The following is a 14,718-nucleotide window of genomic DNA, read 5'->3' on the forward strand; positions in this document are numbered from 1 at the left end:
TTACTCCATCTTCCTTTTTTTTGATCCAGGACTCTACTTTTCAGAATTTTAGCATCAACCAAATGTTTTTGTGTCTTTAGATGAAAATATGACTTTGTCATTCTTTCTTCTGCATTTCATTTGACTCTGGGTGATGTGAGAAAGCACGATAGAGTCACATTATAAATGGTTATTTTAAGGTTTTGTTTGAAGAGTGCATCTCTCATTGTTTTGGTCCATATGCTCCCCTCTGGGAAGTGCCCTGGGGTTTCCCAACCAACTCAGAACAACATTTAATCTTGCTCAGGAAAATACATCTGTAATTAGGAGTCTATTTTTTGGATCTGATTTTGACTGTGATCCTTAAGGTTCCGTAAAATGCATTGGAAAATCTGACTGGAAGGCAGCAAAGGTAGGTCGTAAAGGCAACGTGTGCGAGGGATAGTTGAGATATTTTTCTAGGCTACTTTATGTAAGGCTTGATTCTTAGCTTTTGTTGCGAGTGGGGGGGAAAATGGATGCACTAAGAGTGTTACAAAATAATTCAGTAACTATAAATAAAATTCCATATAATCTGTAAGGCAATTTGAAAAGAGCTGTGAGAAAAGTGAGCTCTTGTGTTGGTGAGATTTCTTAAACTGGCATCAAGCCTACTCCTTTGACACCAAGTTTTAGAGTGTGCGTAGAACACTCTGTACTTGGGAGTCTTGATAGGATTTTTTATTTATTTTGGTTCTTGGGTATCATTTTAATTAATGTAAACCTCAAGTAAAGAAGGTGTATCGCTTTGTGGGGGTTTTGGGTTTTTTTAATCACTGAAAGGATTTGAGAGGGGTGGCTTTCTGATGGGCTTACTTGAAATAGTAGTTGGACCTACTTCTTTCCATTGCATTCCTGTAGTAAAGGTTACAGATTAAAGCTCATAAAAAGGAAAGATCATTAATGTTCACACTCTTCTCTTATCCTGTTGAAATTTGGGATTGCAGAGCAGCTTCATGCAATTGTATCTAAGATATGCACAAGGGACATAGTTTCCCCAAACTCTCTCAAACCATTTGTCTTCATTTTTATATTCTTTAGCGGTTACCATTTAGGCATCTTTCAGGTAAATATCTGTGACTAAAGGATTTTCAGAAAGAGCAAAGATTTGTTTTTTTTTTTTTTATGGTGCTAGTTTGCATGGATTATCACTAAAAGCATATAGGACAAATCCTTAGTTTTATTGGTTTTACAGTATTTTCACTTTAGAATCTCACTTCGTGTTGCCACAGCTCTGAAGCAGCAATTGCTGTAATTTCTCATGTTTCTTATGTTTCTTTGCATAGGGCAGAAACATGAGGAGCTCTCCATGTGAGAGAAGATACGGGAGAGGAGCAGGAGGAATTAATACTAGCAATACTACAATACATACTGGGAAAGCACGGAACAGTCGTGGCTGGCCAATGTTCACTGCATTGCTACAGTTCAAAAATCTGCTAAATGTAATTACCAATGAGTTAGTGATTAAATGTTTAATCAGGGCTTTTTGATCCTTTAAGGCCTATCCAATTAATCAAGTGAGATTGAAAGATAAGTGAAATTATGACTAACTCTTCTCAAGATGAATCCATTTGTATTTTCAGAGAATTAGGGGTGGGGTTTTTTTGGTGATAGAGGGTTTAGTAAGACAGCAGAGTTTCAGAAAAATGTTTATCTTTTTAATCCCTTTACAGAGTACCTAAGTAATTATTTGATGACATAATGATAAGGAGACTGATGAGACACTGCACTGGATAGGCTGAAACCGATTAATTTGTCCCAACTTGCTTTTTGGAGGAGACTGTCTTATTCTTGAGGGTCTAATTCTAACAGCATCTGTCACAAAAGTTGAAGTAAGGACTGGAAACTGCTCATCAGCAGCTTTGCTGACTAGCTAAATTATTTTAGTATAGTACTGCATATTTCTTCTGCAAAATATTCTTCCCACTTCAAAATGCTTCAAAATTCATTTTTATCGCAAAAATGACTGGTTTATTGCAGCTGTTTTAAGGTGAGTTTCTGTAATAACCATGGAAAACTTGTGTATTGGAATATTGCACAAGGCTAGAACTAGGATTTTTTTAATTAAAAATAAACCCCCATACACTCTGCGATTAAATACTGATGGAAGTATTCCTAGCCTTTCCAGGAAGGTTTATGGTCCTAAGAATATTTTGAGAGACTAAATACTTATACAAGACAGGTTGTTGCTATTAGAACACAACGTTATCATGTAATTAACTATCAATATTTAGGTTTCCAGGTTAGGTCTTCACAGGCTCGAATTGCAGCCTTAACTTTAGTCAGTACTCTTAATTTCAGGTTTTCTGTGGCTTTGTGAAGATGTCAAGGCAGTGGTTCATATTCAGGTCTTGTTTTCAAGGCTATACTCAGGAATTACTTCTGTTGTTAAAAGATTCTGGAGAAGGTAGGGATGAGTTCTGCAGCAAATTACCAAGGAGTATTCATATACAAGGCCTCAAGAATTTGTATCTTAATGCTGAGGAAGTTCTGTAGTCTCTTACACGTGTATTAACATCTGTCCATGCATGGTGGGGAAGATACGTTTTAGATATACTAAATGGGAAGGTACATGATATCTGGTGTATCTTTCTGACTCTTAAGATTTGGAATTCAGGTATCAGAGGTGGACTGAGCACTAGGTACGTGTTAAAACTTGCCAGGCCACATGCCATGCTAAAGAAAATGGGGAGAAGGCAGCAAGCTTGGATGTTTCCAAACTGTAGTATGTGCTACGTGAACCATTCAAGATAGAGTGCAGTTGCAGCAGTGCTTGACTACTTGTGTGATGGTCCTTGCCCAAGGTTCAGACTAACAGCACCTGGAGTCCCAATTAAATTGCTCTGTATGGTCCAGCTTGCAGGGCTGCCACTTGCCTGGGGCAAGGCCCCTTGGTGCCCCTGCCTGAGCCAAGGAACTGAAGCTCCAAAATTGGCTGGCTGCATTTGCAGCAAAGGGGCTGGATGCATCCGAGGAGACCACCAGGACTTGGATTTTTGGACAGGGTAGGTGCTCCCAGCATGTGCTGCAGCCACTGATCATAGGTTTGCTCAGCCCTTTTGTGGCTGTAGGAAGAGTTTTATCCTGCCGTTGACTGAAGACCCTTTCACATGCTTGCATCTCCTCAGGCACAGATGGACCTTGATTTTCATGTGCCATGGCAGACAGTACAGGAGATCTCAGCTATTCAGATCCTATAGTTGTACTGAGCTCTAGATGCCTATGGCAATGCTTTTGCCTCCAGTGGAGGAGTCAAGGTGACTTCTGTCTTTCACATCCAACTACCCACTTCTACGTCATCTGAACAGTTACTGTGTTTCAGCCATCCACTTCAAAGCCTTTTTTTTTTTTTTTTTTTCCCCCCCTCAAAGCCAGAGATGTAGTATGCTGCCTAGAAGATACCATTTGATTTATGTGCTGCACTGGACTAACCTGAAATAAAGGACTTCTGTTTAATCACAAATCAGGACTTTTGTTGTACAGATAGAGGAAGAGGTAGTTTAGTTCTTACTCTAATGCTATAAATTAAAAAATCATAACTCTCTCTTGCTTTGTTTTAAATTATTGTAACACCCTAGTTGACTAAAAACATCCCATCTACTGCATGTGTTCAGCATCACTTTGTGTGTAAGAGCAGCACTTTTGTTGGTGGGTTTTACACACATGAGCAAGAGGAGAAAGGAGATCAGATTGCAGGTATTACCTGTGTAACACTCTTACCTGCTGCCTGAGTCACAGTCACTTGCTGCAAGAACCCACCACCAATACTGGGATCTCCTGTGCCCCTTGGGATGCTGGAGTGTAAGGAAGATGGAGTGAGATTGTGAGGTGCAATGTGCAGGTGAAGTGATGGGCCAGGGACTGTATTTTGAGTGTTGAGAAGGTGCAGTAGGAGAACAGAGAAGAAGTGGACAATGAACTCCAACTTTCTTGCTCATTTAAAGTCCAGCATGCATTTGAGAGCTGCTGCTGTGGTGGATGGTCCTGGTAGCACTTGCCAAGCAAAATTACAAAATCCTAAACTAGTTACACCTGAGTTTTTGTCACTTGCAAGCAAAGTCATCAAATTTTCATGCCCACCTGGCAAAACAAGTTCCATTCGCATGATAAACACCATCCACAGGTAATGTCATACCTGACCTCTAACAAATTCTTGAACTTGCACGCCCCAGCACTGTGTATTTTAAAAAGCTGTTTTGGCCACATGTTAACATTGCATGGCTGTTACTTAATTTAACACGGGTTACTTGAGCTGATTGGTGAGTGTATTAGAAAAATATGCATGTTGGGGAAAGTGTATGACTGGATTATACATCAACTTTGTTCTTCTCTTGTTTGCTGGTTAAAACAAATGTTTGGCTCTTGATAGCCTTCTTTCTGTTACCATTTCCCTGGTGGTTTTCTTTTTTCTTTAATGTTTCTCTTTTCCTGTGCTTAAAACAGTTGCGTGTGTGGTTTGGATGGTTGGTTGAAAGCCTTTGATATCAATACTGTATTCTTGCTGTCTTCACTGAGTAAGGGAAGTCAGCCAAAATGCATGTGTGGCTGACCATGGCCGTTGCTTTTCATGCTTCTGGATGTCTTGCATCTATGACTTGCAAAAATGTCTAGTTCTATTTGAAGCTCTCTTATTATTTCTATAACTCTTGCTCTGCAGCATGCTAAAATTATGGATGTCCTTTAATTGTATCCCAAGGCCTCGGGATACTCTTGTTTTTGGAGAATTTTCCACTTTGTGTTGGTTCAACCACCTTGTAGATAGGTGTTAACACAATTTGTAGAAGAAGGTAGCAGATTTGGTGAGGGACTCAAAGGTATAAGCTTTGCTTATTATTTGTGTTGATTGGTGGTTTGAGAGCAGGAGGCCATAGTATTTGTGGGGAAGATAGAAGTCATCTCCTGCAGTTCTGGCTGCCCTCTCTCAGTATAACCATAGCTAAGAACCAGGTGCTGCAGCACTGTGTGATGCCAGCTGCCTCCCTCCATGGTGTGCCAGTCTCTCGCCAGCTAAAAGGAGAATGTTGGAAGTTTGGAGCTGTGTCCTTACATGACTCTGGGAGTCAAACAGGGATCGGAACAAAATCTAGGCTGCTGACAATATGTTTAATGTTTTAGGCATCCTTTTTTCCATCAGGAGTTTCAGAGGCATAGTGGTCAGAGCTTTTAAAATGCATAAAATAGAGGATGGTATTTGTCCCTAGTAAGCATCATTAGTGTCTTTGCGTTGTCAGAATGCTGAATAGAATCAAAACCTTGAAGTCCAGGAAATGATGAGATAAGGGCCAGCATAGATCTTAATTCTACCCAAGGAACTGATGATACCTGTTGGAACAGTTCAATAACATGGGTACTATAAAAAGCAGTTATGAAAAACTGGGAAGATACATTTTTGTTTGCATTTTCAGCTTTCATTGTATATGTTCCAACTTCAAGTAGCTAGGAAATACTTTAGCAAAGGAAAGCAGAGCTGTTAGCTCACAGCAAGTGCTGCCTTTGAGGAAGCAAATGTACCTGTTTAAGGATGGGATTTGTTAGGTTGCATTGTTAATGGCAAACAAGGTTTTCTTCTCACGTGCATTGCCAGTGATGTGATGCGATGTGACAGTCGGTAGTTTGTGGGTGCAATGAGACGTCACGGAGTGAAAGAATCCTCTGATCAAAGGTGGAGGGTTTGTAACATTTAGTGCATCTGAGAACATTTAAAAATGTACATCAGGAACATTTGCTGTAGCTCTTGTTTGCTTTAGATGATTAACCCAAAATTGGATGTGGCCCATGGTGGCTGTGCTTTCTTCCTAGGGGTGTTGTAGTCCTTGTAACATAGAAATACAGTGTTCTTAAAGAACGTTTCAGCTGCACTTTGGTGCTTATATCACCTTAACCTCTTATTTCCAGTTTAAGTTGTGAGGATTTTGCTACCCTTCACATTTCTGAAGGATGTTTCTCTGCTTGTAAGGTCTTCAGTTACTTTGTACGTTAATTACATTTAATATTTTTTTTTTTCAGTATTGTCATGCAACAGATTTTCTTCTTTTTTTAGGGCAGGGAGGGCATGTATCTAGGAGCCTAGTGGTATGACCTTCCCCTGAGGTACAGGAGACCCAGATTTTAATTCCCTTGACCTGGAAGACAAAAACAGGCATACGGAGTCAAATCAAGGTTCATTTAGTATTCATCTACTATTCTGTCTCAGGCAGGGCCAGTACTAGGTGAGTAAGGTATAAACAGCTCGGGAATAGATTAATACTTCGGTCTTTTCAGCTTTTTAATGTCTGCCTCTTTATGTTTAGTAATGCTTGATGTACTTTTCTTACATAAATTCATCTAATGGAAGATCAGATCTGTCATACCTCAGAAGGTAGACTCGATTTCTTTCATAAAATAAAAAGAGAAATATTTCTGTGAGACTGCAGCTGGCGATGTTCAGAGGCTGATGTCAGTCTAGCTTGGCAGCAGCACACATCTCTTCAGATCTGATCTCAGGTCTCCGTTGCTTCCTTGGGTATGGGGACTGAAAATGAGTGGTGTACCTAACAGAGTGTGATGGGTGTTTTCTGTAAGAAATGGTGTGACTTCAGGAAGGGATTCATAGTTGAAGAGTCTGAAAAAACACAGATATCTTTAACCCTGAAGGCAGTCCAAGACTACTTTTACACCTTATACTGACCACCACTTATCTCAGTATTTTCTGTGAAGCTTATACAAAGGAGCACTGTAGGGAGAGGTGAATCCTAGTGAGATCCTGGAAGCTGCAGCCTCAATCTCTCTTTTGATTTATCTGTCAGTCATTTATTTCCCTTTCATCATGTTTGATTCCATTTTCTCAGAAGGAGATGAAGACTGTGCAGGGTAACAGAGCCTTTCCCACATACTAAAAGTTTTCAACTTTTTTCTTGTTGGCGTTGATGGATTGGCTGTGCTTCTAATGTAAAATTTTACTTGCGTGCGAACTTCAGAGTATGTTGACCCAACTTCCCAGATGAGTCCATACACTGCCCTCAAGATGTTCACAGAAATGCCTGTCCTTAAGGCCTGAACTCAGGTGTCTGGGACAGTCAACATGCAAACACAACATTGTCTTGCTGACCAGCGGTGGCTGTCTTATAAGACTGTCTACAGATTGTCTAGCATCAGATGCCTAGCTGTGTATGACCACTTCTTTTTTTTAGTGCTTCACATCGCTCAGCACAGCTAGAATTAAACCCTTAATGTTTTCATTATTGCTTTTCCCAGTGGTAAATTGGGTGTCAGCAAATTGCAAAGTAAGCTGAACCAGTAAAGGAGTTTTGGAATACTTGCAGAACCTTCCTTTCAGAGAGGAGAGGCCTGAGCTCCCTGGAATTTGCTGGGTTTGGGAAGCACTTGCTAATGTTAGCTAAAAGCCTTTCCTCCCCTGCAATACTCTGCTCTCTTCCTTTTGTCACACAACCTTCCTCCACTATCTCTACAAAAAGGCTTTCATGCAATCTGGCATGTCAGCTGTTGCCTTTGTGCATTGTGTTGGGTCTGGGATAAACCATAAGCTCTTCAGCCCTGGTGCTTTATAGTATGGCATGAATGCTGATGGTGCTCTGGTTAAGAAAAAAGCAACCAAGCAAACTTACAATTAACAATAACTAAGCTGATTCAGGAACTGTGAGTTCCTAGAAGTAGTTGCATTTTTAAAGGTTTTCTTTTTGTTTCCACTTTAAAGCTGTTCATGTTGGCATTTTCATTATGGAAAACTGCATTGTTAGGAAACAGACTTGTGTGTAGATCTTAGTATTACATGTTTTATCTTCAGAAAGCCAATTAGTGCTTGAAGTAGAAGCTAATCTACTTCACAAGCGTAATTTACATCCCTTGTCTTATAAACAGCAGCAAGCAACCACATTGCAGAACATCATCTTAAGAAAGAGCAAGTACTACTCTGTTTCTGTACATCTTTTCTATATGTTCCTATTTCTTAGAGGCTTTTTCCACTACCCTAATGTGTGTCAGTGTGAACACTATGTGGAGACAGTACAATCCATTGCAGCAGAATTCCTCCAGGGAGATAGCTTAATCAGCCCTAGGGTGAGTTCTTAAATAAGGGAGGTGACAGACTGTAGAAAAGAAGCAAAGATGTGAAATCTTTGAAAAGAGGAATGTGACTCTACTTTCTGGAGGGAACCAATTCTATTACATGCTGTAAGCATAAATAGAAAGCAATTCTATCGCACGTTGTGAGCCACAAGTCAAGCATCCATCCTGACTTCCCTTGCTGTAGTGAGCAGTTAGAAATCAAACTCACGTGGACCCTCTAAAGTAGGAACAAAAAAAACCAAACCCAAACAACTGTGCTGTAATCAAGAACCAGGGTGCTGAGAGAACCTCCCCAGTGCAGATCAGTACTAAGACCACAATTCATCCTCTTAAGAAATATATTTTGTGCATTAGTTTGCTTGGTTTTTACTCAAAACCCTGTTGTTTTAGGCATGAATTAACAAGGCAGTGTTGGTACTGTGAATAAGTGTAACATCCCATCCATCTGCAATTCTGTTTTCAAACACTTTTTAGAACTGACTACAGGTATCAGTGTGGGCCCTAAGCATCTTTACTTGTGGTAGCCTATGTATCTCATTTTGTGAAGAGCCAAAAGCTGCAGCTAAGGTACAGGGTGATGTAAAAATTAAGATATTCCAGCTCTGACTGTAATCAGCATGCTGTCCAGTTGTATCAGCCTTTGGAAGCAGAGGGGAGGAGAAAATAGAAAACTGAGCGCTGGCGAGCTGGAAACGGAAGTTGAGGCATGGACTGACCTCTGCATCTTTGTTCTTCATTGACAGGTTGATGACGCCCGAGAGTGAAATTCGGTTTGTCCACAAGCACATGGGTCTTGTGCCAGGCTGGGGAGGAGCTGCCCGGCTGGTGCGGATCGTCGGCGGCAGGGCTGCCCTCCAGCTGCTGAGCGGGGCTGCCAGGGTGGACCCCGAGAGGGCTTTGCACCTTGGGCTCTCAGAGGAGACACTGTCGTCTTCAGATGAAACCAGAGCATTAGAAGAAGCCCAAGCCTGGCTGAGTCAGTACACAGAGGGTCCAGCCAGTGTGATTCAGGCTGTGAAAAAGGTGGTGACAGCGGGAAGAGAGCTACCAGTAGAAGCTGCCCTAAGGACAGAGAAGGACGTTTTTGGAACTGTATGGGGTGGGCCTGCCAATTTGCAGGCATTGGTTAGAAGACCAAAACATAAATGACAGTGCATAAGAAATGTTCTTGACCTTTTTGCAAACAAAGCTTTCACTAAAGCAGGCATTAAACCAAATCATGTAAGGACTCGTTCATTTAAACTGGCATTAACATTCCTGTCGTTCACGTCAGGCAGACATATTTGGTGTGCAACCACAGAGAAATCACCGGCAGATTCTTTACTGTCCTAATCACCCACTGAATGGAGATCAGTGAAATTAGTATGTAAAGGTAAATACTCTGCTGAGAATAGAACTATAATTCTTTTGGAATGAGGCTGAAGATTATTTTCTTTGCAGTTAATTTTGTTTTTCTAACTGGTATGGAAATGGAAATAAACCTCATATTGAAAGATACGAGGCTTATTTATTTGCAGAACAGGTGCATCTAAAGCTGCAAAATATTAATTCCCCAACATGAGACCTGTGTCTTTAAGCAGCTTTGAAGGGATGATAGCTGGTGAGATGATAATTTTTTATTTTTTCATCTTCAGTCAGTTCTTTGCATAATTGTTGAGAAAGTATCCAAGGATACTTAAATTTTAATGGTGATTTTTACAGGAGAAGCTCTAACTCAGAGGAGCTTGTAGCCCTCATTCACTGACACTGATTCAGGTCTTTAAATGCATTTAGGTAGCTTCTCATTGCCCCAGGAACCAACTACCTAAATATGCATCTGCACGTTCCCATAGCCTGGACCTGTGCTGCTGAGCACACACAAAACTGCTGACCTGATTCTTTACACAGAATCTAGTTGAAATTTTGGAAGGCCATGATGTGTCATGCCCCCACATGGGATGTCCTTGACAGACTGGGTGGTCTGAGTACTTCAGCATTCTGGAAAGACTTGCGTGTGGATCTGTCTACATCTTACTTCAGAGTATTTCTCTGGTAGGGCATATTTGGGCTGACCAGAAGATTTGGAACTTGGTCTCCACTTCATGCTGGTGACTGTGCAAGTAATTAGATAACTCAGTGAGGAGGGTTTTCCCTTTAGAAATTAGAAACTGATACCAAGTCCCTGCTTTGGCAGATGATTCTCCAAATGGAACATCTGTGAGAACAAAACCATGCAGACATCTCCATGACCGAGGGTTTCCTTTACTGTTGGTTAGGATGAACTTGTCTCTAAATCCAGCAGGGGCTGAGATCTGAGCTCAGGGGAGCATGTTAAGGAGAAAACTTTGGGCTACATGGTATTAACATGGATTCTCGCTCTGACCAGGCATAACTAACTCTAAGTACATGGAATAAGCTGCCTTAGGAAAAGGAGGTGATTCCTTGGATGGATATCATGATTTCTACATTGTGGCAGGATTTCTGAGCTTTAGACAGCGAGGTAACTATGTATGTTTGAGGATCTTGGGACAGATCAATGATGGGAATTAGGCCTGGATTGCCTGTTAGGATTCTGCAGCTTTTGAGCAGATGCTGTGCTCTGCTGGGGGTATTTTACTATATGGCTTTCACAGCTGGGAGTGTGTACAGCCTGAAGCAACCAAAGGAAATGCTGAAGAAAGGGATGTGTTTTGAGCTGGCACCTCAGGGAGGATAAAGAACTTACTCTGCTCTGTTGATGCTGCCTGTTTGCCTTCACACCTGAAGCTGCTACTGGAGGAAGATTTCAAATCTCTCTTCCCCAAAAACAAAGTTCAATTTTTACTTCCAGGTTAGAGAAGAAACAAGAATGGGAACATGGGGAGGGAGTAGTCTTCTGGTTTGTACCTCTTTTTCCCACCGCCCCTTTTTATCCAGTAGCCCAGTTGTTAGTCCCCTGTGCAGCTGGATTCTTGCCCATGCTCTAAAGGACTTCAAACCCATGACTTCTGAAGTATGGATGTTTTAATAGTCAGGCAGTACTTGATTGTTTAGTAATGAAACTGTTCTGCTTTTCATGAAGTTCTTCAAGACTTATGAGGGATTGCAGACTGCCACCATCACTGAACCTTCAGAGCATGCTCTAGTCCATACTCATCCAACTTTTTGAAGCAATAGCACATCACATTGTTGTAAGTAAAAAAAAAAAAAAGTGCTTTAAAGGGCAACCGGTTATGTCTTTGCTAGTAACAAGAATAAATTTTCCATTACTAATACTGTGATTATGTTTTTAAAATGGGTGTGAAAATTGCTTAGAACCTGAGCAAGACCCTTCAATTCTTTTAAATTTTATTTTTCAGGTGCCAGGCTGTAAGGCTCACTAGTGTATTGTGTGGACTGGTGATATAAATTTGAAAGGAAGGAAATTGTAGCAGAAAAGCAGAATCTGTTTTACTTGGACATTTTGAACTAGATCTGTGCTGCTAGTAAGTGAAACTCAGTATGTACACCTATTGGGGACCTCTTTCCATTTTGATTTGTAGACAGTGAGCTTACTTCTCATTTCAGCAAATGCACTTTGCCAGCCATCCTCTCTGATTTGTATCAAAGGCCAACATTTGCTTCTAGGAACAGGACAAATAATTTACTTGTACTGAGTAAGACAATTTCAGAAAAGTTTCAGAAAAGGTTACAGAAACTCATTTTGTTGGAATCACAAATATACCAAACAGCTACAGGAGAATTGGAAGGTAATTACAGGTGTTTGTTTTGATCAAGGATTTTGTGAACAGCCCAATACCATATTCTGTCTTCTTTTCTGTTTTAAAAGCAAGTACAGCCCTTCGTATGAAAACCAGCCTAACTAAATTACTATGAGTGCTAGCAGAAGAGCTCTGGACTGAGTGAGATTAAATGGAATTTTTACTAATTTCATTTTCCCAGTACGTTTTACTAATTTCAAACCTAAATGCTTTATTTCATAGAATACTTGCTTACCATCTTAAAGTGACAAATGCCTGTAACCAGCAGCTGATAAGCACTTATATTTTTAGAAAGACTACAAGCTTCATGTCTTGCTTTTGTTCCCCTTCAGAAACAGCCTAAAACCAAACAAGCACTAAATGCAGAAAATAAATTAGAAACCTCAGAGTTGATACTCCCAGTCTCCTAATTAAACGGTGTGCTAGCTTTTTTATTTCCTAGGGCTAGTTTGCCAGCTCCCTCCTCAGCAAACTAGGTTTCCTATTACATTGTGAAATGCCTGTCTTGTTCCCTTGCCTCTGTGTACTGGGACAGCCCGAGTGCTTAATGGGGGTGTGGATTCTGCACCAAGCATTTCAAGGTTGGATACTGGAGATCAGTTTTAGCAATACAGGTACTTTATCATATTTGCTGCTGACAGAAATATACTTACCAAATGGGCAGTCTAGGTAAACTAGGTGTTCTTGCTGAATTCCTGATTCACTATGTGTGTGGGTTTTTTTTTTACTGTGATACAGGATTCCTGTATATGTGGTTATGTGTTTTCCTGGGAATGAAGAGATGCGGTAGATTTTTTAGTATTTTAATTTCCTTTTTCCTTTCCATTCTGCTCCAGTATGCATTTCTATAGCTATGCTGTACAAGTTGAAAATCACTTAATGCATGGAGTTATAGAAAACCACATAATGCAGTGTGGCTGTGGCTTAGCAAAAATTGAGAATGTATCTCCTACTGAAGGTAATGGTTTAAATAGAAGATGAGAATTACCAGTTGCTCCTTTTTCCTAGCTGGATCTAGGGAGTGCATTTGCCACTCTGATGATTGGCTATTATGCTCTCACCAGCCTTACTTTAACTAATTTTAGTACTTCACAGCTGCAGTCAGCCAGCAGGACCCAACAGTAGCATCATGGGTGTTCAGTTGAACAGAGGTCTGACTCTCTACTTCGGTCAAGAACCCCCAAGGATAATCACCAATAAAATTATTTGTAGACTGTTTGGGCTGAAAATCCTGAAATTAAGTATATAGCTAGTCCAGTTCTTGTTTTTTGCTTCTAACTTTCTTACCAGTAGATATCCTCACATGAAGTAAAATATGTGCACATAGCAGAAGTGTTCTTACTGAAGGTTTTTGCAGAACAAAGTCAGACTTTGATTACAGTCACTGTGTGCTAACTCGCTCAAAACAGAGAAATAATACAGCTGGCAACTAACAAATAGGAGAAAAAGCATTCCCTCCTATTTCCTTCTGAATTCCATGTTATTGGCTTATTTCCTTACAGAACTGGAAGATGATAGTAAAAATCTGTGATCAGGAACATCCATTGCTAGTTGAGAAAGAAGAAAATTGTCCATATTCCATCCTAGATTCCTCTGCACTTTCCTTTGTTCATTGACCCACTGATCTCATCTGGGGGCAGAAGAAACAAACTGGAGGGCTGGCACAGCTTTGCCCAAGATTAGACACATCAGCCATCATTACAGTAAGGAGAGTATTTTAGAAGTATAAATCTACCATTTTTAAAAATCAGCCCTTTTAATTCCCTTCAAGTGGTTATTTGCCTATAGTAACTTTTGTCTGAAGATATGTAGTACCTATGTATCAGCTACTGTCCCTTTCTATTCAGGGATACATGTACTAAGAACTGGAGTTTAATTAGCTTTATTTTAAAGATTGAGTCCAGAATCAACTAATGCTGTTTTGCAATTTGAAAAAATGTAAAACTGCCATAGACAGAAAATACAAGCTGTGCTTTTTAAACCTTCTCTAGATTGCTAATACAAGCACAAAACTACCTTTTCTGTGCTGCCACTTGTTTAGATATGAAGAACAGATAAACAGCACTGTAGTCCTTAACATCCATGTTTTGTTGCAGGGTCAAGTTTGCTAACTTACAGAATCACAGAATCATTTAGGTTGGAAAAGACCTTGAAGATCATCTAGTCCAACCACTAACCTAGCACTGACAGATCCCAACTACACCATATCCCTCAGGGCTATGTCAACCTGAATAGGCTGCCCAGGGAGGTGGTGGAGTCCCCATCCCTGGAGGTGTTCAAGAGGTGGGTTGACATAGCGCTGAGGGATATGGTGTAGTTGGGATCTGTCAGTGCTAGGTTAATGGTTGGACTAGATGATCTTCAAGGTCTTTTCCAACCTCGATGATTCTGTGTGTGACTCTTAAACACCTCCAGGGATGGGGACTCCACCACCTCCCTGGGCAGCCCATTCCAACACCTAACAACCTGTTCTGTAAAGAAATGCTTCCTAATATCCAGTCTAATCCTTCCCTGGCGCAACTTGAGGCCATTACCTCTTGTCCTATCGCTTATTACTTGGTTAAAGAGACTCATCCCCAGCTCTCTGCAACCTCCTTTCAGGTAGTTGTAGAGGGCGATGAGGTCTCCCCTCAGCTTCCTCTTCTCCAGACTAAACAACCCCAGTTCCCTCAGCCGCTCCTCATAAGACCTGTGCTCCAGACCCTTCACCAGCTTCGTTGCCCTTCTCTGGACACGCTCGAGTAATTCAATGTCCTTTTTGTAGTGAGGGGCCCAAAACTGAACACAGTAATTGAGGTTCAGCCTCACCAGTGCTGAGTACAGGGGTAAGATCTCTTATTTCAAAATTTCTGCTGTTAAAGTAAGGCTGTATGTGATACTTCTGCCCACCATAACAATGAAGTGAGTTGATCAGCTC

General features: G+C 40.8%; 1 protein-coding gene across 8 annotated transcripts in view; it reads left to right on the forward strand.

Annotated features, from left to right (window-relative positions):
• Positions 1-9,299, forward strand: part of ECHDC1 (ethylmalonyl-CoA decarboxylase 1) — a 38,588-nt gene extending 29,289 nt beyond the window's left edge. For all 8 annotated transcript variants that reach the window (XM_074819168.1, XM_074819167.1, XM_074819169.1 and 5 more), the window contains one exon: positions 8,826-9,299. In XM_074819168.1, coding sequence (XP_074675269.1) covers positions 8,826-9,231 — 406 coding nt within the window. In that variant the 3' untranslated portion in view covers positions 9,232-9,299. The remainder of the gene's footprint in view (positions 1-8,825) is intronic.
• The last annotated feature ends 5,419 nt before the right edge of the window (positions 9,300-14,718 follow it).

This window comes from Strix aluco, chromosome 3, assembly GCF_031877795.1.
Source record: "Strix aluco isolate bStrAlu1 chromosome 3, bStrAlu1.hap1, whole genome shotgun sequence".
In the NCBI taxonomy this organism is placed as follows: domain Eukaryota; kingdom Metazoa; phylum Chordata; class Aves; order Strigiformes; family Strigidae; genus Strix; species Strix aluco.